Source organism: Perca fluviatilis, chromosome 21 (assembly GCF_010015445.1).
Source record: "Perca fluviatilis chromosome 21, GENO_Pfluv_1.0, whole genome shotgun sequence".
NCBI lineage: Eukaryota > Metazoa > Chordata > Actinopteri > Perciformes > Percidae > Perca > Perca fluviatilis.
Window position 1 is genome coordinate 15,246,435 of NC_053132.1, and position 22,800 is coordinate 15,269,234.

The window sequence follows — 22,800 nt, forward strand, 5'->3', positions numbered from 1 at the left end:
GCGAGCTGCTGCATCAACTGTCTCGAGAGTTGTGAAGTGAGACATCTACCAGGAGTTAGCAGAACATGTGTAGAAGTAGTCAGCAGCTAGTATGCGAAGTTTACATAAGTTCTAACTGGATTTGACAACATTGGTCGGTAAGTTTGTGTCACCACATCCTCAAACTGTCACGTCAATACACGTTTAGACACCTTTTCATGGGTTGCGTTGCACGAGTCTTTTTGGTCGTGAGTGCGGTTTGTTTGTGAAGTTGCTTAGCTAGGTGTCAGTGGTTCCAATAAACTATAGTATATAAACCCAAACCCCGAAGTCACTCAAGATTAAGCTAATAGTAATGTTTTTGCATTTGGGTTCGTCTGGTACTAGAAATTAATGTAACGTTAGTTAAAATGTGGTTGTTAGCTTGACTCATTTCATCCGGGACAGTAAACTGAAATCATCTCCTCTGAAACTCCCAGCAGAAACACTTAACAAATGGGATTGCAAGCGTTTCTTGCAGTTTTTTTTTTTTTTTTGGGGGGGGGGTCTCTTGGTGTTAAAAAAGCTTTCAAACTATTATCTGTCATGTTTTTTTTTTCTGTGCTTACTCCGAGGTTCATTGGTATTTATGAAGGCTGTATCACTGACAGAGTTTGTGTTTATTGACATCGAATACTGGCCGAAATGAAGGTAAATGGGATTTCTTTTTGCCTAAGCTGCTAACGTTAGCACCTTAAAGTTGTGTGTGCACTGCCAGCATGTTAGCTTTTTTAGTTTGACAGGTCAGGCTGTGTTTACGTAGGAAGAGTCTACCAGACATCCCTTGGGCACTGTGACCTTTTAACCCCCTTCGTATGTGATGTTGCAGCGAATGTTGCTTTACACTAAAGAGTGACACATGGAAATGAAAGGGAAATACAGCTCAGATGAATCAGGGGCAGATCAGAATCACGAACCGAAGAGCAGGAAGTTTGCCTTGTGTCTGTGGTTCAGAGACACATGGGCAACTTATTTAAAAAAAAAAAAAAAAAATGCAGTCGATATGACAGTCTGACACCCACACTATTTGGATAACAAGGCCATATTTACAGTGCAAAGTGAGAGGCCACAAGGAGGAAAGACACTCGAGATAATACTGTGGTTAACACACAATGCTTTTTACAGACTGTATCATTTCTGTGTTAAGGTTTTTACTTCTCCCCAAATTGATGATGTTTGCATAGTGCATTTTTATTCAACTTTAAGTTATTATGTGTGCTCAAACATCACAGTATATTGTGAATCAGCAGTTGGAGAGAAGGTGTGGTGATGTCTTGATAGAAATCTGCAGCAGACAGGGATGGAAGACTGGTTGGACTTGTTTTCAAACTTGCTGTTACAAGGGTTTCCGCGGAGTCTTAAAAAGTCTAAACAGTGTCTAAAATTTTAAAATCTAAATATTAGGCCTTAAAAAGTCTCAAATTCGAAAAAGTATTCTAGGTCTTAAATAATTTTAAAGAGGTCTTAAATGTTCCTACGTCCATGTAATGCTACCTCTAACGCTCATTGAAATGTTTTTTTTTTATTCTGTGGTGTTTTAGTTCTTTCTTTAGCTCGTCCTAATATCGTTTGCTGTATATGTCCAGATCATTATTATTCGCTTTTATTCAATTTTAATAATTTTATTTACTTTTCAAGTACTTTTGTGACTCTGCATTTCGTTGTACTTTTATGTTTTGATATAGGTCTTAAATTTCATTCATAAAGGTCTTTAAAATGTCTTAAAAAGTCCTAAATTTGACTTGTTGAAACCTGCAGAATATCTGCATTAGGGCGTCCTTACTTCCAGAAACTCCCGTAGGTGCTTCCCATTTGTTCAGCTGTGGAGCAGCTGCAGACTTTTTTGTCTTGATGACATCACAGTTTTTCAATGTCTGGTGTTGGAAGAGCATTAATTGTGGCGATAATTTAACCTTTGACCTTTAAACATTGAGCAATTGTGGAAATGCACTCTTTTTGCTCTATGCTTCTCCAGGGGCGTAGCACAAATTTCTGGGCCTTGTAGAAAGGCATTTTCTATGGGTCCCTCCCCGCATCCACAGCTGTTCATTCTAGCATCTTTTTGGGCCCTACTCACATGTGGGCCCTGGGTACTCAGTCCCCTTTTCTCCCCCAGTCCGACGCCCCTGTGCTTCTCAAGCTACTGCTGCACTTTGATGATTGCCTGTGTTTAGAAATGTAAGATGCCCTATTAACAAAAGTTAGCCTATGTTTATTGTTTCTCGCCCCAAATGTATTGCGCAAATCCTTGAGGTCTTAAAAACGTGCTGAATGCGGTTCAATGTCAAATGTTTTGGATATTTTTAATCCTGCATTGTTTACATCCATGTTTACTAGCACTCTTTTTCTTCCCTGCCTTTTGCTGGGACATTGCTACGCTGATTTGTGTTTAACCTCCTCCAATTCAGCAGGATAGCGCAAAACCAGTGGCGGGAATGTGTGTTGTGTGTTTTCTGTGTATTTGCACATGAATGTGTGTGCTCGGCTCATCCTAGTGTGCAACTAGTAAAATTGCTCCATAGTGCTGCTAGTGGTCATAACTCCACAGGGGACCTTAGGTCTGCTCTGTTCGTGGCCACTGGCTAGACTTTCTGTCATAGCTACATTCCTCTCATTTGGTGTTTAAATACAATTTGTCTCTCTTCTTTCATATTCCAAATTGTTTGCCCACATTATTAAGGGAGCTAAAGGCTGCATTTAATCAATAGCTGCTGGTATTTTACCTTTGTTGCATGCCATTCCCTCTCTCTTCCCTTTCCTGTCTTCAGCTGTCCTATCGAATAAAGGCCAAAAATGCCTAAAACAATAAATAAAATCTTGATTGTGGTTAGGCTAAGGCAGGGGTCTACAAGGTTTTTTTAAGCCAAAGACCCATTAGCTGAAAGCGAGACGGAGCAGGGACCCCTTACTACGTATATTGTATAAAATTTAGTTGCATAAAAAACTGGACCTACAATAATGTGTAGGGCGGCCTAATACTTTTTTTATGGTGCATACAATACTAAGCTTTTAAAATAAAATCTGTTGGCATATTCCCATATTTATACGTCATGTTTTAATGTTATAATGTGGCACAGTAAATCCTTACGCTTAACTGTATCTGTCGATGGCTACCTTAGCTGTAGTCCAGTAAGCCTATCATCAATGTTGTAAACATTACATTTTTTTTAATCTTTACTGATAATATGTTGGATTCATGTTAATGTATTTATTTTCAGACATAAACCATCAAACAATAATTTGGCGGCCGCCCTGCAGCTACTCTGAGGACCCCTTAGGGGCCCGGACCCCCTGTTGAAGATCTTTGGGCTAAGGCATAAATTCTGTGTTCGCCATATGCTTACATAATATTAGTCTATCCTCAAAAATGTTATGACATTCTTGAAATAAAAAAAGCTGATTGTACAGAGCATACTTGACAGACCAGTTCATTTGATTTTTAATGAACAACAAGTATGTTGTATGTTGTATGAAAAACCTCGAACTGATGTCGAATGGTCACAGTGAAGGTTTTGCACCAGTGTGATATGGACTGAGCTCACCATCTTTTCTACTGGCGTGGTCCACTTTTGTTATGCCTTAGCTTACACACACACACACACACACACACACACACACACACACACACACACACACACACACACACACACACACACACACACACACACATCCACACATCCACTGTGAAGAGACAGTCACCCCTTCTCGAGTCAGCCCTCTTCCTCTGTTGTTACACTACATGTAATGCATGGACAAACAGATACTCTCACGCACACACATAGAGCCCCCCTCTCTCTCTCTTTCTGTGCACTTTCCACTGCCCTGCCCTCTAATCAATGCCATATGTTCTCCAGGTCCCTCGCATGAAAAGTCTGTTCTGTTTGCAGCACTGTTCCCAGCGTAACCAGCCTCTCACTTTGTTACTGACAGAGGGTATGTCGAGAATGAAAGGTAACCTGCAACAGCTTGCAGGTTGATGTTTCATCCATTTCACTTTTTTTCTTTTTTCACTGTCTGTTGGATTCTGATGGAATCAGTATTGTCTCCAAGGCGATATAAGTTGGTAATGGGAAGGCGGATAGTTTTCTTTCGCCTAAATCTTTTGCGTATTTGTTTCAGTATTCATGAGCTGTCCTGGTGGCTGGTTTGAATCTGCATGAATAGCCTTATTTTTACCTGACACATCAGTGTTTAAGATTTTCAGGGTGTGTAGGTTTCACATCGCCTTGTTTATTATATACAGTATATATATAAAAACAAAACAAAAAAAACATGCTGTCCAGGAGGCCAAAATGGGGCAACTCAAACTTATTAATCTAAGAAACCTTGCCTGGTTGGCCCCATTATGTGACCATGACTAATATAAACATAACCAGCACTCTTGTTATGTGGGGACCCACCAGAAACTGGCATGTGACTCATTTTAGGTCCCAACCCAAAAATGTAATAAAACTCCCTTCAAATGAAGGGTATACATACTTCAAATTCTCCTAATAAGGGGATGCCATCCTGTTTATATGGCTATGGATAAAGTACAGATTCCGTTCAGCTAGGATTTCTTCACAGAAATTTAACAGGCCATCAGATGGAAAGCCGTTTTTCAGCCGTTCTTACTCACTTGAGCTGTGATTCTCTGCCCAATGCTGGCTGGGTTCGACCAATTCGGGGCCAATTCGAGCTCTTTGAATTTGCTCCACCTTTCACTTACGTTGGGATTCAAGGCACCGTTTACTGGTTACTGTAGTAAAAATGGATTGACTGATTGTTGTTGATGGCTGCCTGACTCCAATGTGTAATTAATAAGAAGATATCTACAATTTACAGTTAATGTCGGATGGTTATAACTTTAAATATTCAAGGTGGATTTAGTAGATTTTGAATAAAAATCAGGCGTTTGCAGCGTTGTGACTCATTAAATGCTTCACTGGTTCAGGTTTAGGTTGTGTTGACACAGAAACCATGATAGTTTTATTATTTTAAATTTATTTCACCTTTATTCATTCAGGCAAGTCAAGAACGTGTTCTTATTTGCAATGGCAGCCGGACAAAATGTTTGAATATTAAGATGGTCCAGTTAGCTCTCAGCCAGATCCCTCAGTCTTTTGGACAATAATGCAAAAATTGAACTTAATATATCTTACATATGTTCCAAAACATCAAAAAGATTCACATAACTTTGTTGTTATTAGTTGCTTTTCCCCTTATATTCTAAATCACACACACACACACACACACATATATATATATATCTTTTTTTTTTTTACTTCCCAGCTGCTCGGATCTCTCCCTTATCTAGGCTAGGTCTTGCGTTGCATGGTAACATATGTCCGTTTCTTTTCAACAGTGACCAGTTTAAGGAATGTGATTCTATTGTAGTCATATGATGCGTCTTTTCTTCTCTGACCCCCTGTGTTAGAGAGAGAGAGAGAGAGAGAGGGGGGGTCCTTTTCAAGAAGAGTGCGTTATAATACTGAAGATTTAAAGGGCACTCTGCAGGGCTTTCTTTTATTGGATCTTTACCACGTTTTGATTTCCAACACACACAATCTCCAATATCTTCATCCAGCGTGATTCACATTCTTCTTTAGTATGCCCAGAGCTCTTAATAAGCCATCACTGTGCACTGTGGTTTGGATGCCCATCAAAGAGCATGATGCATAAATAGTCAAAACTTCTTCTTCACCGGTTACCGTTGTCTTAGTAGTTTTGTTTAGAACTTTTATATCGTTCCAGGCAGGGAGTATTTATCAATAGTTAACATTTGATGTAAGTTTATTTTTTCCAATACCCAATTCAGTGGTTGAGACTAGATTAAGACTGATGGCAATACCAAGTATGTTATCGGTGCATCCCTAGTTGCATTAACGTTACACTCTAACGTACATGTATGTTCTTTCTGCGGGTTTGTTTTTTCCTTTTTTCCCCTTCTTGCTAGTCTTGTTTCTTAGATAGTGAATGGAATTCAAATTAGTTAGTTTTTGGCACTTTCTTTGGCATCACCAAAGCATCCGTGACTGAAAAGATAATCTAATTGAAATCTGTGTTTTCACCGCGTGACTGTTTCTTTGCAGTTGGGTGACACCAGTCGGAGCGTCACTCTATTGTACTTTATTTCCCCGTGGCCCCTACACAACAGAGAAGGGGATTCCTTCTCCCCCTGACCTGCTTATAATGCTGGTGGAATGCTAAAGATCCAATGCCAAATCTAAGTGTGAAGTGTTTAGTGAAGTATTTTGGAGGCTCAGGAGGATAAGTGGCATTTCAGCTCACTCAGATATTTTTAATGTCATTTACTCTCTATTTTACTTTCCTTATCCATTGACTGTGAGGTATCAAAGTAAGCTTAACACTTATTGTAAGTTTGAAGCCTAAAGGTTACTGGCAGTAATTATTGGGGCTGCTTTCTACCTCACTGATTGGCTCTACTTTCCTGCACTCCCTGTGAAGTTGGACCTAATCACATACCAGGCCGTGAGTCATCGTTTGGATGAGTTGTGAAATAATCCCTCATGAATGAACATTAGAAAAAGGCTTTTATGTAAGCATGAAGCCTCCCGTTGGTGGGATAAACAATGATTTAGGACAGGCTCAAAAACTCTTTCGATCCTGAGACACAAACTCATTATAACAAATTGTTACTCATTTTAATTGACTGCCCATGAGGTTATTACACATGGGGCATTAGTGTTTACATCCATAATTTCGGTAAGCGGTTGAATGTCTCAACTTAAAAAAAAAAAAAAAAAACCTGTGGTCTGCTTTAGAGCTGTGTCAGATTTGGATTCAAATACAGCCGTTATCTACCATTTAGTTTATCAAGTGCTTTTGGCGAACGTGTTAAAAGTTTCCTACTTATACATCCTTCAAAATACAGTGACATGGACATCACATTAGAGTCCTCTTTTCACCCTGTCTCATTTAAGTTACTGTTCAGTGTCGGCATGTATCCCTACCTCTGAGGCCATTAATGGTGCCAGTGTAGTGGCCTTTCACCACTGAACAAAGGTTATAAAACACATTTGTTATAAACTTATAATTTTGATAATGTGACAGTCACTGATATTTTCACTTCATGGCCTTGAGGTGCTCCTAAAATGTACTTAAAGTCACTAGTAAAACTTGAGACTTCACTGATTTCAACCAGTGAATGTCACACTGCACCACTTATACTGCAACATGCCTTGCATGTAAAAGCAAAATCTTTATTATGTGGTGTAAGCTCCAAAACGATTTATACTGTACATCATTTTCTAATTGATGTGAGGCAGTTGGGAAATACCCTTTTGAGAAAAATTAGGAAACAACAGACGCACACCCACAAAAAATATAGTACAGTTTTGTTGTTCACCATCTGATTCTGATTATATCCTGTTTCTTCAGGACTGTCAGAGGTGCTGAGATCATCCCTTTTTGCTCTCATCAACATGTGTTACACTTCATTGCAGCACGGATAATGTTGGTAACATTTCTCTTTTAAAGCACAATGAGCAGACAACTGGCTGTCCTCATTTAATCAGGTTTTTTTCCAGTAGTGCATCTTATATCACAGTTTTCCTGGGCTTCTATTGAAGAATACAAGCTCCTTAAAGCAGTATACAAGTCCATGTTCAAACTTCGGCCAGTTTTGAAAGAAATTATTTCCTCAAGTATTTTTTTTATATTGCTTAAATTCAGATAATTCCGCCTGTTTAGGATAGTCTAAAATACAACCAAGAGCATATGTGCTATTCTATAGTTTAAGTCTCCGCTGGTTCATGGGTCACGACAAAACGTAAACATAAACCCCTCTCTAAAACGGCAACTTAGAAAAACAACATCCATTTCTTAATATATTAAACTATTGCTATAATATTGAGGATTAATCATCACTCTTAAAAAAAAGTGTGTATAATACAGTACCAACATACAGTAGATATTGAATTAGTTGTGTGTCACTGCAGTCCTTTGTTGTGTGCTGTAACTGTCAGTCAGATCAGATGACTGTCAAGGTGAAACATTTATATCAACAGACTTCAAAAACACATTCTGATTGGCTGCTGAACTTGCAGGCCAACTGTGAAAGGCCCATCCCTTATGTCTCTCTCTCTCTCTCTCTCTCTCTCTCTCTCTCTCTCTCTCTCTGTCTCTCTCTCTCTCTCTCTCTCTCTCTTTCTCTGTGTCGCACTCAGTTGACAAGATAGTGAGCGGGAATCCTGATTCACCTGAAAAACCCAGGAGCATAAAAGATTAGCAGTACTTTTTACAAGGAGATTGCCTACATTAATGTAAGTATTAACATCGTGATATACCTAATCTTATTATATATACCTTATTATAGGACTATTTCTTTTTTTTTACCATTGAGATATTGTCTAGGAAAATAAGCCTGGTAGTATGTGTGCCATGTGTTAGACAATATTTTCTATAATACAACAAGTGAAGTTGAAGTGATTGAGGGTTTTCCTGGTCAGTGCACTTGTCACTCTGTGTGACCTGGTTTCCTGGCATTTGTGTGTGTGTGTGTGTGTGTGTGTGTGTGTGTGTGTCTGTCTGTGTGTCTGTGTTTTTGGCCCAAGGCTAAGATTTAGCCTGAGAGAGCCATTTGCTTCCCTAGCCAGGGTCACAGTTCAACTGATAACAAGAGATACTTTGAACTGTGTTTGGTGGGTGTGCGTGGTTGTTTTTTAGGTTTACTAACTGCAGACATTTGATCATTCTTATAAATAGCAGTTCTCTACTCAGTATTTGTGAATTTCACTTTTTTAAAAATCACATAGTATGTCTACTAAGATTAATTGAACAGCTGTAGCACATTGTATATCAAGCCTTACTTGGTCCACATGCTTCCATTTTAAATAACCACAGTGTGGAAATGCTATCCTGTTGCTAATTTCAGAGTGTTTTTAAATTAGCTTGATGCTAAGCGCAGCTGTCTATCATGCCCCTAGGCACATAGCTTCAGGATTTAAAGCTGCAGTATGCAACTTCTTGCCTGGAGTAGCCAGAATGTTATGCTAGCCTCGCCCTCCTGACCCATGATTGGACAGGTTCATGACCTAACATATGTTGTGTGTCGGTTGTTTGTGTCCCCAAGTAAGATCAGCCTTAATGTGACAGCATACAGTATGTACAGCCACAACATTAGTTGAAGCAGATGATGATGATGATGAACACAGATGGTTCCCAAATAGAACTTTGTTTTGTCATGTTTTTTAATTGCATCTTGTCTGCAAATTTAGTTTTACGGCACTTTTGTTTCTCATTGCTCCTCCCAATTCTAGTAGTTGCTAAGACTTGCCCTGTGCTACGGTTGCTAATCTCTCTTTTATAAATACGCCCAAGGTCAATGGCAGGTTGGTTCCCATAAAAAAATCATACATGCCTAACTTGATGTATGATTTCAGGCAATTGGGAATCTAGGCATGACAGCACAGGTACACAGTACAATAAATATGATGAAGATATGATTGTAATTATGATTTGAAGCCAAAGGATTAGGGTTTTATTAATGACATCAATAACACAGGCAGGGCGGAAGATATTGTACATTGTCTGTCACATGTGTGTGGCTAAACATATTCTTTGCCAACTTTTGATATATCTGGTTTGACCTGTTAGTTGACTGTGACACATGCAGGTGAGATTCTTACTGTTATGGATCGGAATGGGCTCTCACCATTGTGAAGAACAGAGTTCTCAGAAAATGTAATCCGACATGATTTCTGATAACTTGCTTATAAAGACATGGACTTCTGAAAACTTGATTTCGATTAGCTCAGCCGTGGCGGAGATTTTCCCTCCCGCAAAAACTTCTTCAGCATATGACTCATGAGTAAGGTGTCTCCTTTTAATCAGCAGTGTAGCTCAAGGCAAAATGCTCCCATGTCATGCAGTATCAGTAGTAGTCAGAGGTATATTGTGCAACTGACACATTGAAATCCATTATTTCAATCAGGAGAGACTTTGTTACAAATATGCAAAGGTTTATTTGTACACATGCATAATATGAAATGTACAGAGTCTTTGGAGATTAGACTCCATCGTTAAAGGGGTAGAGAAACCAAGACCTATCCCCCCGATGGAGTCTAGACACTGGTGGTGGTGGTGGTGTTGGTGAAGGAGCCCCAAGACCGGACCCAAGGAGTCGGGGGGAGCAGTCTGCCGGAGGAAGACCCAGGGTGCCGTGGGTGATGATGACTGGAGGTGGAAGGGGAGGAGGAGGGTTGCAGTCTTTGCCTGAAATGACAACTGACAGCAGCAGAGAGAGAGAAACAGATTTAAAGCAGGGATGTAATGCTGTGATTGGCTGGTGAAATTCATGGCTGATTCTGATTGGTTTAACTGAAAAGTGAACGCCTCAAAACAGCTGATCAGTTTTAGGAGAGAGAGAGAGAGAGGTGATGAAGTCTTCCTGAAAGAATTTACGCTGCGCTTCATTTACCTTGGAGCTTATAGTTAGTCAAATTATTTGGGCTAATATACTGCATGTTTGCATCTTTTTAATGATGGGTTTTGTTTTGGTATTAATTATATTTCATTAATAACTATAAGATGAACTTTATTGATACTATGCAGGGAAAATTAATTCTTTTTCGTTTTTTTTTTTTTTTTATGTAAGACAGATCAATAGGTTATTAAAGGTAGATATTATGAGCATCCCATGATCACCAAACCTGCTTTTTTGCAGTGCTGATTTGCCAATTGTAATGTTTAATATTAATTCAAATTTTTACATTTTCAATGGGAAGGCAAAATTTGGTAAAAGAATTAGCGACTACTTTCCATTAACTAGTTTAGCATGTTTTGTCATGAGGTCTTTTTTATTAGCTCCACTATATTGATTATTAAAGTCCATTTTGTATAAAAATACTTCATGTAACCACCTTCTCTGGCCTACTCCCAAATTTAATTTATACTTGACGTTTATTAGCTTCTGGGAAATTTGGGATCTTGGCATGTCTCTTATTTCTTATTACAGAAGTGGCTCACACTTTTAAAGCTGTTTCATCAACTTCAGTACAACAATAATGTTGCCTAGTGATCAGTGCAGGTCTTTTTTTTTTTTTGTAAAAGCTGCCTTAAGCATACCGCTGGATTCCATTGAGTCAAAATGCCATTTTAGATGTGTGAAACAATGGTCTAGCGATGAACAAAATGAGCATACGTCTAGCAGTGGCACCTCTGAATGTCCTATTATCAAAGGTTATCTTTATTGACGTGTCAAATCAGTGTTCTCAAAAGGCTACAGCTTAGCTGCAAAGACGAGGAGGTCGTATGAAAGTTGGGTGAGCTCATGAATGGAGCACTTGTCCGTTTCATCCCTTTGGCTCAAGTTCTGTCTGTGTGAATGTAGCACAGAGCCTTGAAAAGAGGCTGCAGACATCCAACACAGACAACTTGGTGTGTGTGTGTGTGTGTGTGTGTGGGGGCACAAGAATGCTTTGACTGCTTGATTTACTAAGGATCAATGAGTTGAGCCCTTTCCTCCCTATTTGTATTTGTCTTTCTCTCCCACACTAAAAGTGTAGCTGGTCCTCCTCGTTCGGTCAGTCCCACATTCCTACAGTAGCCCACGCATTTTGGCAGGGAATTGAGGGCTGTGGTCGCTGTAATTATGAGGTTTCTGGCACTAGTTTTTGGGATTTATACATCGCTGGCCACTGTTGACGATACCAGAACCACACAATTAGTATGCATGCATGTTGTGGGTGAATGTGTCTGTTATGGATCTATTTCATGCAACCATGGTGCTTAACTAGTCTCTGCCTAGCTCTTATTTATTCTCCTACCAGCGTGCTAGATTGATCTAGACAGAATACGTGAAAGTAAATATCTTTTTTTCTGAGATATTGGATAAGGGACATCATTTCCTATTTATGGTCGAGCTGTGTGATGAAATCCAGCCACTGAACGTGGACTGTTTAGTGTCATAGGCATTGTTAGCTTTCCTCTTTTCATAATTTGCATAATTGGCGTCTTTTTAAAAGTATGTGCTTTCATTAAAGACAAGAGTCTTGTATTTCAAGACTGCTGCTGGACAATATCAAAAATAAAAAGCTGTTTCTGATCATTGTAATTAAATACCTTGATAACATCAACAATTGTTTGTGTTGGAAGAGGACGAAAGTTTAGGGTAGTATCAATGTTTGATTGTTTTAAAGTTTGTCAATTCACTATCATTAGAAACTCAAAGCATGTTGTTACATTTAACACTAATAACAGTCAAATTAATCACGATTGCACACACTTTCTAGAATCCAGAAAGTTTGTTTCCACCTGGATTTTTGTTTTAATTTTGTTTTCTATTTGAATCTAAAGCTGGCTTTACACCGCCGCGTGGCAATCGCCCTGACAACCGTCCTGACAACCGCCTACCTGCAAGAGCGTTTTCCAAAAAGCAAACCATTTTTAAAAGCGGTTCCTGCCATCCTGTGGGTACCGCCAAAAGTTCAGGACGGTGAACTCTGTGCGACAGTTAGGCAGAGTCCTCGATTAGGATCCTAAAGGCCTGAGGGTAGAAGCTCCTCCTGAGCCTCTCAGTGCTGGCCATTGTGTGTCCTGACCTCAACAGGGAGAAAAGGCTGTTACCGGGTGGTTTTTGATCCTTAATGATTCTCCTAGCCTTTTTCTTGCGGTGCCTGGAAAAAGGCTGACATTTTATATCCCAAAGGTAAAATTCTAGGTATCCGCAATATGTAAGTTCATGATGGTAGATAAATGGGGGGAATCTAGATATGGGATCCACTTTTTAGACAACATGGCAGGCTGTTAATTATTAGTACTTTGGTAGTGTGGTGATGACATGTCTCCCTTGAGGTTTTCTTATGGTGTTAATCCACACTGTTTCTCCAAGACACATTACTGAAGAATTCAATTCTGGTGATAGTCCAAACACACTTCATTATTTAATTATACCAAGCCCATAACGCGTCCTACACTCCATACATCATCTCAGGAAATGGGGATAAATGTGCTATTTATAGTTTTATTCTTATTGCCCCAGAAGGTTGGTAGTTTTTATGGGTGTAAAATAAGCGTGGTTCCTTCCCTCATTTTTTCCCTCCCGCTGAAATTCAGTATTTGTTGTTTCAGTTGTTTCGGTCACAATGGCTCGTGCTCTGTCCAGCGATTTTGTTGAATAGTTATAGATAAGAAAGCTGATGTGATGAAAGAAGAGAGCACAGAAGGAATTATATTTGTAATGCTCAGTCTTGAACCTTCTCGCTGTCTCACCCAATCTTCTCTGAATATGCTTGAAAGTTGAACACTGCATGAAAGTTTAACATTAATTTTATCGTGAACTAAAACTACTATGCAAATGACTTAATTAACCACATAAATAATGATTGGTGCATCTGTGTTCTCTCTTTTTTTCTCTCTTCTCAGGGCCTGCAAGAGGATAACTATGCCACAGATACATATCAGGTCCAATCAGGGCTAGCGCACACAGGGACACACATGGCCTTGTAAGCTGTGACTGTAAACCGTACTATCAAGGAAATTCCTCGGCCCTCCAGGGTCCCCGCCGTGGGTTCTCTATCTGGCGGTTTGTACAGCTGCACAAGCTTCTGTTTCTACAACACGCATACAAAACGCACACAGAGCACACTCTGTATGGACATGTTGTCTTAGTCTCTCAAGAGTTCACTGGAAGCTGAAGTAATCATTTGCCCCCAGTACGTGTCTATGACCATGATGGCACATTGACCTTGAAAAGGAAGCTTGGGACTGTTGTGTAGCATGACCTGAAGCAGATCGCTCTCTCATCATCTAAGTGAGTATTTTGAACTGAACTAAAATACAAAATGTTTGATACTGATTAGGGTAGTATGTAAGTCACTCATGCAGTCAATCAATCACAAGATGAAACAAGCTTTAAACCCCCTAGCTGAAACAGTTTAGACATTTTTTAAACAATCCCTCTAGAAAAACGCGATTATGCGATCGCATAATTCAATGCATAATCAGCCAAAGTCCGCATATTCATGCGGGGGCCGCATTTTTTCAAATATGCCGCACTTTCGACGCATAATATGCGGTGCTTGCATGATTTCATAATCCCCGCATTTTCATTGCAAAAAAGTCACATATATCTTAGCAGAAAGTTGAAAAAATGTTGTGTTTACTTCACACAAGAGCAACCATTTTCCCCTGTTGCCATGGGAACGTTATGAATTGACGTAATTACGCGACGTGAACATCATCGAAAAGCAGGGTGTTGGAGGTTGAATTTGACATGTACTTTGAGTCTCTTAAGTTGGTATCCAATAAGAAAGCTATCTTAACATCTGATTGACTGAACTGACTGAATATCTGTAAACAATTTTTGGAAATGAAGTTTAAAAAAAGCAGGGTGTTGGGGAATCACTTTTTCTTCTCTTTTTCATGAAACCACAGTTTTTGCAAGTTCCCGCATTTTTTGCAAGTTCCCGCAATTTCATCGCATAAAATTGCATAAATATCCCGCATATTCCATCGCATTTTTTAAGAAAACGTGCCGCATAATCAAGGATTTTTGCCCGCAACAATCACAAAAATCTCTGCGTTTTTCTGGAAGGACTGTTTAAATATGTGAGCCAATTCAGGGTAAACTCCCTACCATTAGTCATCTAGACCATCTGAGTTATAAACATGACAATGCGGTCACCTTACACATACATGTATTGGTTTTGAAGTCTGCAAATTTCATTTCCTCTGCAAATTTCATTTCCTCTTGCTGCTCTATGGAGCCAGTGATTGAGATTGAAGACGTCGCTTATCAAATGTTAGCAATTAAGAGAATCTCAGAGAAATGTATTTGACTGATGCTTGCATCACAGATTGGGTCTAATGCAAACATATTTTAGATATATAGATAAAGGACTTAAGCCGAATTCTAAAGTTCCTCTAAATGCTGTTAGGTTAGATTTCTCATACTTAACTGTCATCAACAGCAAAGTGTTACTTATTTTTAGAGCTGCAGCAAAACAAAGCATAAATGCTCCAGGGAGACGCCATGGCTACTGAAGAAAATCCGACACAGGTCGGGGCTGTAGTCCTGGCTCCGCGTGCTTCACCTCCATCCACTGGGAGTAGACCCAGCAGAGGAGCCAGACACGCAAATGACAGCCAAGAAGTATGGCGATACTCTGAACAATTGTGGCAATCGAAACAGCGGAGCAGCCCTTCACTCCTCTTATATAGGAAGTTGTCGTGTGACAGTGGGAAAGGGACAATTTTGGACGAGGAATACGAGTGTTTGGATTACAGCTCAAAACTCTTGAGTACTGAAGAGAAACTTTATCCAGAGCTGTCGGCTGACAGGAGAATTGAAGGAATAACTAACACCGTTCCTCCGATACCTGGGAAAAGTTCAGAGGGATCTCCGTGCCAGCTGGACACCCCTGGAGAGGGTGTGGATGCAAGCAGATACAGAACTGGCAGCACCCACTGCTCCTGCACCCTGTCAAGCCTTTACATGGGTCCAAAAATCTATTGTTGCCACATCCCCAGATCCAGTCCAAGCCCCAGCTCTAGCCCTGTTCACAGTCCTCGCCTCTGCCCCAGCCCCTCTCAGCACAACCATCGACACATCCGTCGCAGCAGCCTGCCTGTGTCTATGCTGGCTTTCCACAAGGTAATAAAGGAGAAAGATGCAAGCCCTGGTTATTTGCAAATGTGTATACATTTAGCTGCTTCACCAAGGATGTGTTACATGTTCACTGTGCTCTAACATGCTTGTTTTAAAGGTCCCATGACATGCTGCTCTTTGGATGCTTTTATATAGACCTTAGTGGTCCCCTAATACTGTATCTGAAGTCTCTTTCCCAATATTCAGCCTTGGTGCAGAATTATAGCCACTAGAGCCAGTCCCACAATGAGCTTTCCTTAGTATGTGCCATTTCTGTGTCTGTAGCTTTAGGGGCCATCCACATGGAAACGTTTTTTTGTGCAAACGCACATGTTTTGCATCGTTTGGGCCAACCGTCCAAACGAATCCTGTAAACGCACTGCCTGAAAACACACTTTTTTTAAACCTGGTCTCAGGGTGAAAAAATCCGAAAACGGCTCTCGTTTGGCTTCGTTTGGACGGTGAATACGAATCTGTATCGATGATGTCATCGCCACACCCCTCTTTTACACCCTCTCTTACCCACGGCCGCTGACGCACAAAACTGCGGTGAAGCTAAGCGAGCATATCCCATCTCCATGGTCAAACCAGCTCACTTCATCTAAATAATACAAGGTGGAGGGTGGGGGTGTGGCCTTGACCAACTGCCACTTTGCTCGTTTGAAAGCCATGATGTCTCTCTCTCTCATGGGCGGGCCAAATTCTCTGGGCGGGCAAAGCAGAGAAAGGGGAGGTAACCTTGCTCCTTATGACCTCATAAGGAACAAGATTCCAGATCGGCCCATCTGAGCTTTCATTTTCTCCAAGGCAGAGCAGGATACCCAGGGCTCGGTTTAAACCTATCGCCATTTCTAGCCACTGGGGGACCATAGGCAGGCTGGGGGAACGCATATTAATGTTAAAAAACTTCATAAAGTGAAATGTTCATGCCATGGGACCTTTTTAAGCACAAGATGGAAAAAAAAAACTATCTTTACCCTGTAAATGAAATGCTTTACCCCATTAGAAAGCCCATTCGAGGCGCTGCTAATTTAGCTGTACAAAAACATAATTAAGACTATTTTAATTTGCCTTGTTTTCTGCTTCTAGACCTTACCCTGCCTCTCATCTCGGTGCAGTCCATCCAGTGAACCGAGCTCTTTGGTGTCATCTCCCTGTAGTTCCCCCCCTGCCAACCACCGCCAGCGTCGCCAGAACGGACACATTCACAGGCATCATCTCAAAGATGGCTACTCAAGTTTAGAGAGGCTCAACAGAAGGCCCAGGGTTAACAAATGCTCCCTGGAGGAATTATTTCTAAGACGAGCATCTCTAGAAACCACAAGGACAACCACGAGGACAGCCCTAAGGAAGGATGAGAGGTCCTCCTCAGGAGTGACCGGGAACTGTGATGGCGTTGGTAGCGGTGGCAGCAGCAGCAGCAGTGATGAGGGGGATGGAGAGGGTCTCTTGGATAACACAGAGTTTATTAGAAACCGTAAAGAGCGTTCTACTGTCCTGGTGAGGCGCTTCTTCAAGAATAATCAGAAGGTATTTACATGCAAGATTCCTTTTTAATAGGCTTTAACAGTTTTGGTGTTATATAGAATTTGTATCTTGAACAAATGTGTTCAGTTAATAATTTTAACATGTTTGTTATTTTTCTATGTTTATTTTATGACCCTTGACAGTGCCATTTATAGTTTACTAAACAAAACAATGTAACATGCTGAAATACTTTTCTTCTTTCCATAAGATGACCAAGTCAGTGTGTACTGGAACCAGAGCGATTGTCAAGACGCTGCCATCAGGACGCATCTCAGAGGAGGTCTGGGACGTGGTGGTTAATCGCAGGCTATGGCCACCCAGCAAGAAGGATATGTGGCCAATCGTAATGCGTGGTATGGGAGAAGAATTCAGAGTCTGCAGGGAGATGCTACATTTTGTTGGAGTTAAGCTACAGCAGGTAAGAGAATGAATGTACACAGACTCACAGATTTCATGATACTTTTATTTTTTACACCCAGGCTACTGTTAACACGCTCCCATTACGAGAGAACTGTACCAGTGCAAAAATGATTTCAAGTATGTCTGCAGTGTTAATAAGCACAATTAAACATATTTTCCATAATCATCCTAAGCCAAGGGTTATTAAGGTTGCCTTTTAAGAGTTTAGAAAATATGTTACAGTGTACAATCTTTATAGTGTTCATGGCCTTAAATCACTGACGATTCACCTCAAGCTATAATGTGCTTATGTTTCAAGTGCTTTAAAAACTATGTGGATTTTCCACAGATGATAAGGCATTGGGTTTAATATGCGGTTTGCTTTTCAAGCTCCCCCGCCCCCCCTCCAAGAAAGCTATAATGGCACAAGAGTATTTATGACTTGATTGATTCTTGCTTCAATGGAGGAATTGTTCTTGGCTTTTGCTTTCCTCTGTTTGGGTTAAAATGTTATGCCTGTTATTCATGAAAGATGAATAATTTGTTCAAGGAATATGTTAATAGATCAACACACACACACACACACACACACACACACACACACACACACACACACACACACACACACACACACACACACACACACACACACACACACACACACCAAAAAGCACATAGACACTGGCTCTTTGTTCATGGTAGGCCCCTGCTGTGGAAAAATGAGTTATTCTCTGTTAGTTCTGCTCCCCATATTACTAACAGACTGAATGACTGAGCGTGTGTGTGTGCGTGTGCAAGCGTGCGTGCAGGTGTGTGTGTGTAAATGGACTGAGCAGAGTTGGCATCTGCATTAAAGTTATAGCCATGGAAATTGGAGAGAGGGTATATGAGCATGACAGAGTGAGAAAGTTAGAGAGAGATGGAAGATGGAGGAAAACTGGCCGAGTGAGACAGAGAGGAGACCCAGGACATTGCTGTGTTATTATCGAGTTCCCAAGCAAGAGGGAGTGTTTTCTACAAACATGAAAACCTCTCACAGGAGCTGTTCAGCTTGAGCAACCTTGGCAGCTACAATTCAGAGAATGTACATGTCATTGCTACCTTTCAATTTAAGGCATTTTGTGTGCCATACGTCATGCTTTTCAGTCTTAGAGGTGCAAACATTATGAAAATCTGTGAAAACTGGGAATCGGCAGCATCACACAGGATATTCTCCTGTTGTTTTTTGTTATCTTCTCCCTCCTCTTCCTGTGAAAACTTAAAACGCATGGAAACCAAAACCCATTGCCTTGAAGACACATACAACAACGGAATTACACAAGACCAAATTTATTATATTATAATGCCAAGTAGCATATTGTATTTCTATTTAACTTTTTTGCTATGTGTAACTGTTGCTGCATGGCGGTAGTTTAAATTCCATTGCAATATAAATAGTGTACATCTGTAAGCTAATTATTAGATAGATATTAGACAACAGGAGGAGCGAGTCTACCTGAGCATTTGACTGTGCATGTGACATTTATTATGTTTTACATTATATGATGGGATTCTGACGTGCACAGTTGTAATATACTGTATGTGTGTGCATAAATGCATGGATATTGTGTTTTATATGGGTTCATGCATAGCTAAGACAGAGCAAAGTACTGTCTATGGATGGGGGCTTGTACACTCTTGCCATACAAACACACACTCATACTCATGTGCATGCTGCAGTGTGGTTTCTGACTTTGCCAAAGTGTTTTTATGAGTCCTTTGTGGTCGTCGAAATACGGTCTGCGTTAAGTCCAGGAAGAGCTGCTTTAATAATGAGCCTATTGAAAATGGGGGAGTTGCCAGCACTTCCCTTGTCAAAACACCATCTGAGCTACTTGTATAAGGGGTCACCAGAGAAACTCTGAGAACACTGAGCAGCAGTGAATAAGAGTTGTAGCAGGGCTGTCATCGGGATCATAAAAACTATGAGAAAGTACAAATGCATCCTATTACAAAAAACAAATGGGAGTCATGCAGTCATAAACGTGCAGTCGCAAGGAAACATATTCCTTCTATTTTCTGTTTGTTTCTGTTTTATTAGATGGCATACAGCACATAGAGTAGTAACGGTGGGAGATCAGAGAGAGTATACGACATATGAGTTAAAAGTGTGTCTGTTTAAACAAAAGTGCAGCATGTTCCTTTGCATCCCAAACCATCTAGTCACAGCTAATGTTGAAAGGTTATGCAGTATTCAGCGCACAAACATTGTAAATTGATTGCAAAAACAAGACAGAGTCTGTCTGTCTCTACTCCCCTGTCTTTTACACACACACACACACACACACACACACTTTATGGTACCCTATATGTGGCATGTCAGCCTGACTCTGCAGTAATCATGTTGAGGAGTTTTCTGGAGGTATCCTGTGGCCCTGTGTGTTTATTGCTACAACTTATGAAGCGAGCCAAAGAACACAGGATTATGTGAAGGAGGGATTGGAGCACACAGAGAGAAAAAAGAGAAAGAGAGAGCGAGAGAGAGAGAGAGAAAGAGAAAAATAAAGAAAATTAGATTTTAACAGTGGAAAAAGAAGAAAATCTACCATGGAAGAAAAGTGAGAAACAAGGTGAGGGGGGGAGGAGATCAGGCATGGACTATTTGAGAGAGAGTAGGGAGAGTGAGAGAGTGGAAACAAAAAGGAGGTTTAGACCAAGACAAAGCCCTGAACTTGTGTTTTATATAGGTTTTTACATAAACAACTTCATAATGGAAAATGGACATGATGGAAAATATTATAAATGGAGGGAGGGGAGGGGGAGCCTTTTGCATCGTCTCACAAGAGTTTCGAAGTAAAAATACAAAATACATGTTCAGTGTTCTAATTAGAATGTGTCTGTTAATTCCCTTTGTGCACTGATCAGTGTACCTACAATCTTTTTTTAAGTGTAAGGGAAGTTTAACACAAGATAAGGAAGTGTTTCATCACTCTGTGCAGGTTTAATGGTAAATCACTGCTGGCAGACACCTGGAGTAGGGAGCAAACAGTCTCTGAAACCAGAAGCATTTTATTGTTTGCCTTTTGTAGAGTCTACCAATTTGATCCCTGCTGAGTGCTTTCATTTAACTCAAAGTGGTGTCAGGCCAATTGCTAAGTGACAATGTACACACACACACACACACACACACACACACACACACACACACACACACACACACACACACACACACACACACACACACACACACACACACACAGAGACAGGCACAGACATGGACTACACACTTTTTTTTTGGGCTAAGTGGTTGTGGGGCTGAGAGATGGATGCTTGTTTGTATATTGTCTTCTCATTACCGAGGATGCAAGTAGTCTTAAGGGACAGGAACACATTCTGCTTTCTAGGGACATTCTGTGCTTTCCTGTTTTCCTCATTGTGTCTTCTCATAAATCCAGGGTAAATCTGTGCTGGAAAAAGAGAATCAAAAATGTCTCTTTCTGAAGTGCCCCTTGGGAGTTGACTTGTCTCCTTAGATTCAATATACACAGGCTTGTGTCTTGGAGATATTGTTTAACGCAGCCGTTCATCGTTTGCACTATCGATCCATCTGGGAGAGTTTCTTTGAAGGTGCTCCACTCAGTCACCTGAAATACTTTTAACTCCTCTCACATTTCATTTTCATTATGACCACATTTTCGCTTTATCTCCTTTGCACTCTGGATGGTCCTCTGCTACTGTGGCTCCCCAAGATTCCTTTGAGGGCGTTTTCACACCGACAGCCTTTAGTTCGGTTGAATCGAACTAGAGTTCGTTTGCCCCGCTGGTGCGGTTCGTTTGGGCAGGTGAGAATGCGGCAATCAAACTCTGGTGCACACCAAAAGCGGACCAAACGAGCGTACCGAGACCTGCTTGAAGAGGTGGTCTCGGTACGCTTTCAAACGAACTCTGGAGCGGTTCATTTTGTGGTGAGAACGTGATCCGACCTCGAACTGCACCAACTATATGTACTCCGCAAGTCTTAGCTAATGTCTCCTTTAGTCAGGTGTGTTTAGCAATCTGCGATGCAGCAGAGCAGCAAGGAAACTGTAGCAGCATGCAGTGTTTCTATCACAGAAATAGACTGCAGTCAAGTTCGTCACTCGTATCTCCGTGGTCAAACCAGCTGCCGCTAAAGTTGGAGACAGACACCGGCAGAGCAGAGCAACGTCTCTGTGACCAGAGCAGACAAGGAACGTCTCTTGCGAAACAATGTCTGATAATTTTAGTGAAATGAGCTGGTATACCAGAACACAGGACCTTCTTCCTGTATTTACTTTCTTGCTCCCGCCCCCAGACATATCCGACCAATAAGACGGCTGGACGTTCTTGCCTGATTTGTAATGACACATTTTGGTACGCTTGGATTTTTCCAGGTATGAAACCAAACCAAACAGACCGAGGGCAAATCACTCCAAGTTTACTAACTCACCAACTGATTCGGACCAAAGCAAACGAACTACAGGTGCGAAAACGCTCTGAGTAATGATGATTGGACTGAATGATAGACCTACTCAGCAACCCACTCACTTTACTATTTTGTTGCATGCTGCCTTTAACCTACATATTTGAAAATTCCGCTGAAATGGGACCATCAGATTGGCTATTAATCACATCATTTATTATCTGGCCCAGTGGATGTCATGCCATTACTTTTTTCATGACTATGACTTGTTGTATGTGTCTTGTTAGGTTTTTTTGTGGGTGGAGCTCAATTTTAAACCACAGATCACCAAAAATAGTGTCTGTTAGGTTTGATTCACAAAAACAACAGTCCTTACTGTATACATAATTTCCTGTCTGGGTGGATTGATAGAGGGAGAGAGATGACACACAAACACACACACACTCGCGCAGCATTGTTGCTTACCCAGTCTCCCGTGTGGTTTCCCTGCTGTTAGTGATAATACAGTATCAGCACACACACACACACACACACACACACACACACACACACACACACAATATCTCTATTCCTCTTTCTTTTTTCATTTCCGTTTGAACAAATATTAGATTAGTAGCAAATGTAGTCCTCAGCATTTATAGTCTATTGAAGAAGTTGGTGTGGTAAATGTTGTTTATACTAAAAGTTAAATCTCAGAGTGAATCTTTAGTCAGTAGTTTCAGTTGATTAAAGGGGAATACCGGCTGCTGAAATACCAAAGTAAGTACATTTTCTGCCTTTCTCGCCAAAGACAAAATTTGAATTTAGTACCAACCCAGTCTGTGACGATTGCTCCCTATATGAATGA

The 22,800-nt window shown here is 40.7% G+C and overlaps 1 protein-coding gene across 8 annotated transcripts in view; it reads left to right on the top strand.

Annotated features, from left to right (window-relative positions):
- The window catches only part of plce1 (phospholipase C, epsilon 1), a 92,998-nt gene continuing 70,198 nt past the window's right edge, over positions 1-22,800 (top strand). For 6 of the 8 annotated variants that reach the window (XM_039787958.1, XM_039787959.1, XM_039787960.1 and 3 more), the window contains exons 1-6: positions 1-137; positions 8,187-8,282; positions 13,384-13,771; positions 14,952-15,613; positions 16,697-17,137; positions 17,343-17,552. In XM_039787958.1, the coding sequence (XP_039643892.1) occupies positions 14,975-15,613; positions 16,697-17,137; positions 17,343-17,552 (1,290 nt within the window). In that variant the 5' untranslated portion in view covers positions 1-137; positions 8,187-8,282; positions 13,384-13,771; positions 14,952-14,974. The remainder of the gene's footprint in view (positions 138-8,186; positions 8,283-13,383; positions 13,772-14,951; positions 15,614-16,696; positions 17,138-17,342; positions 17,553-22,800) is intronic. The other 2 variants (XM_039787957.1, XM_039787956.1) reach the window with 2 other exon arrangements.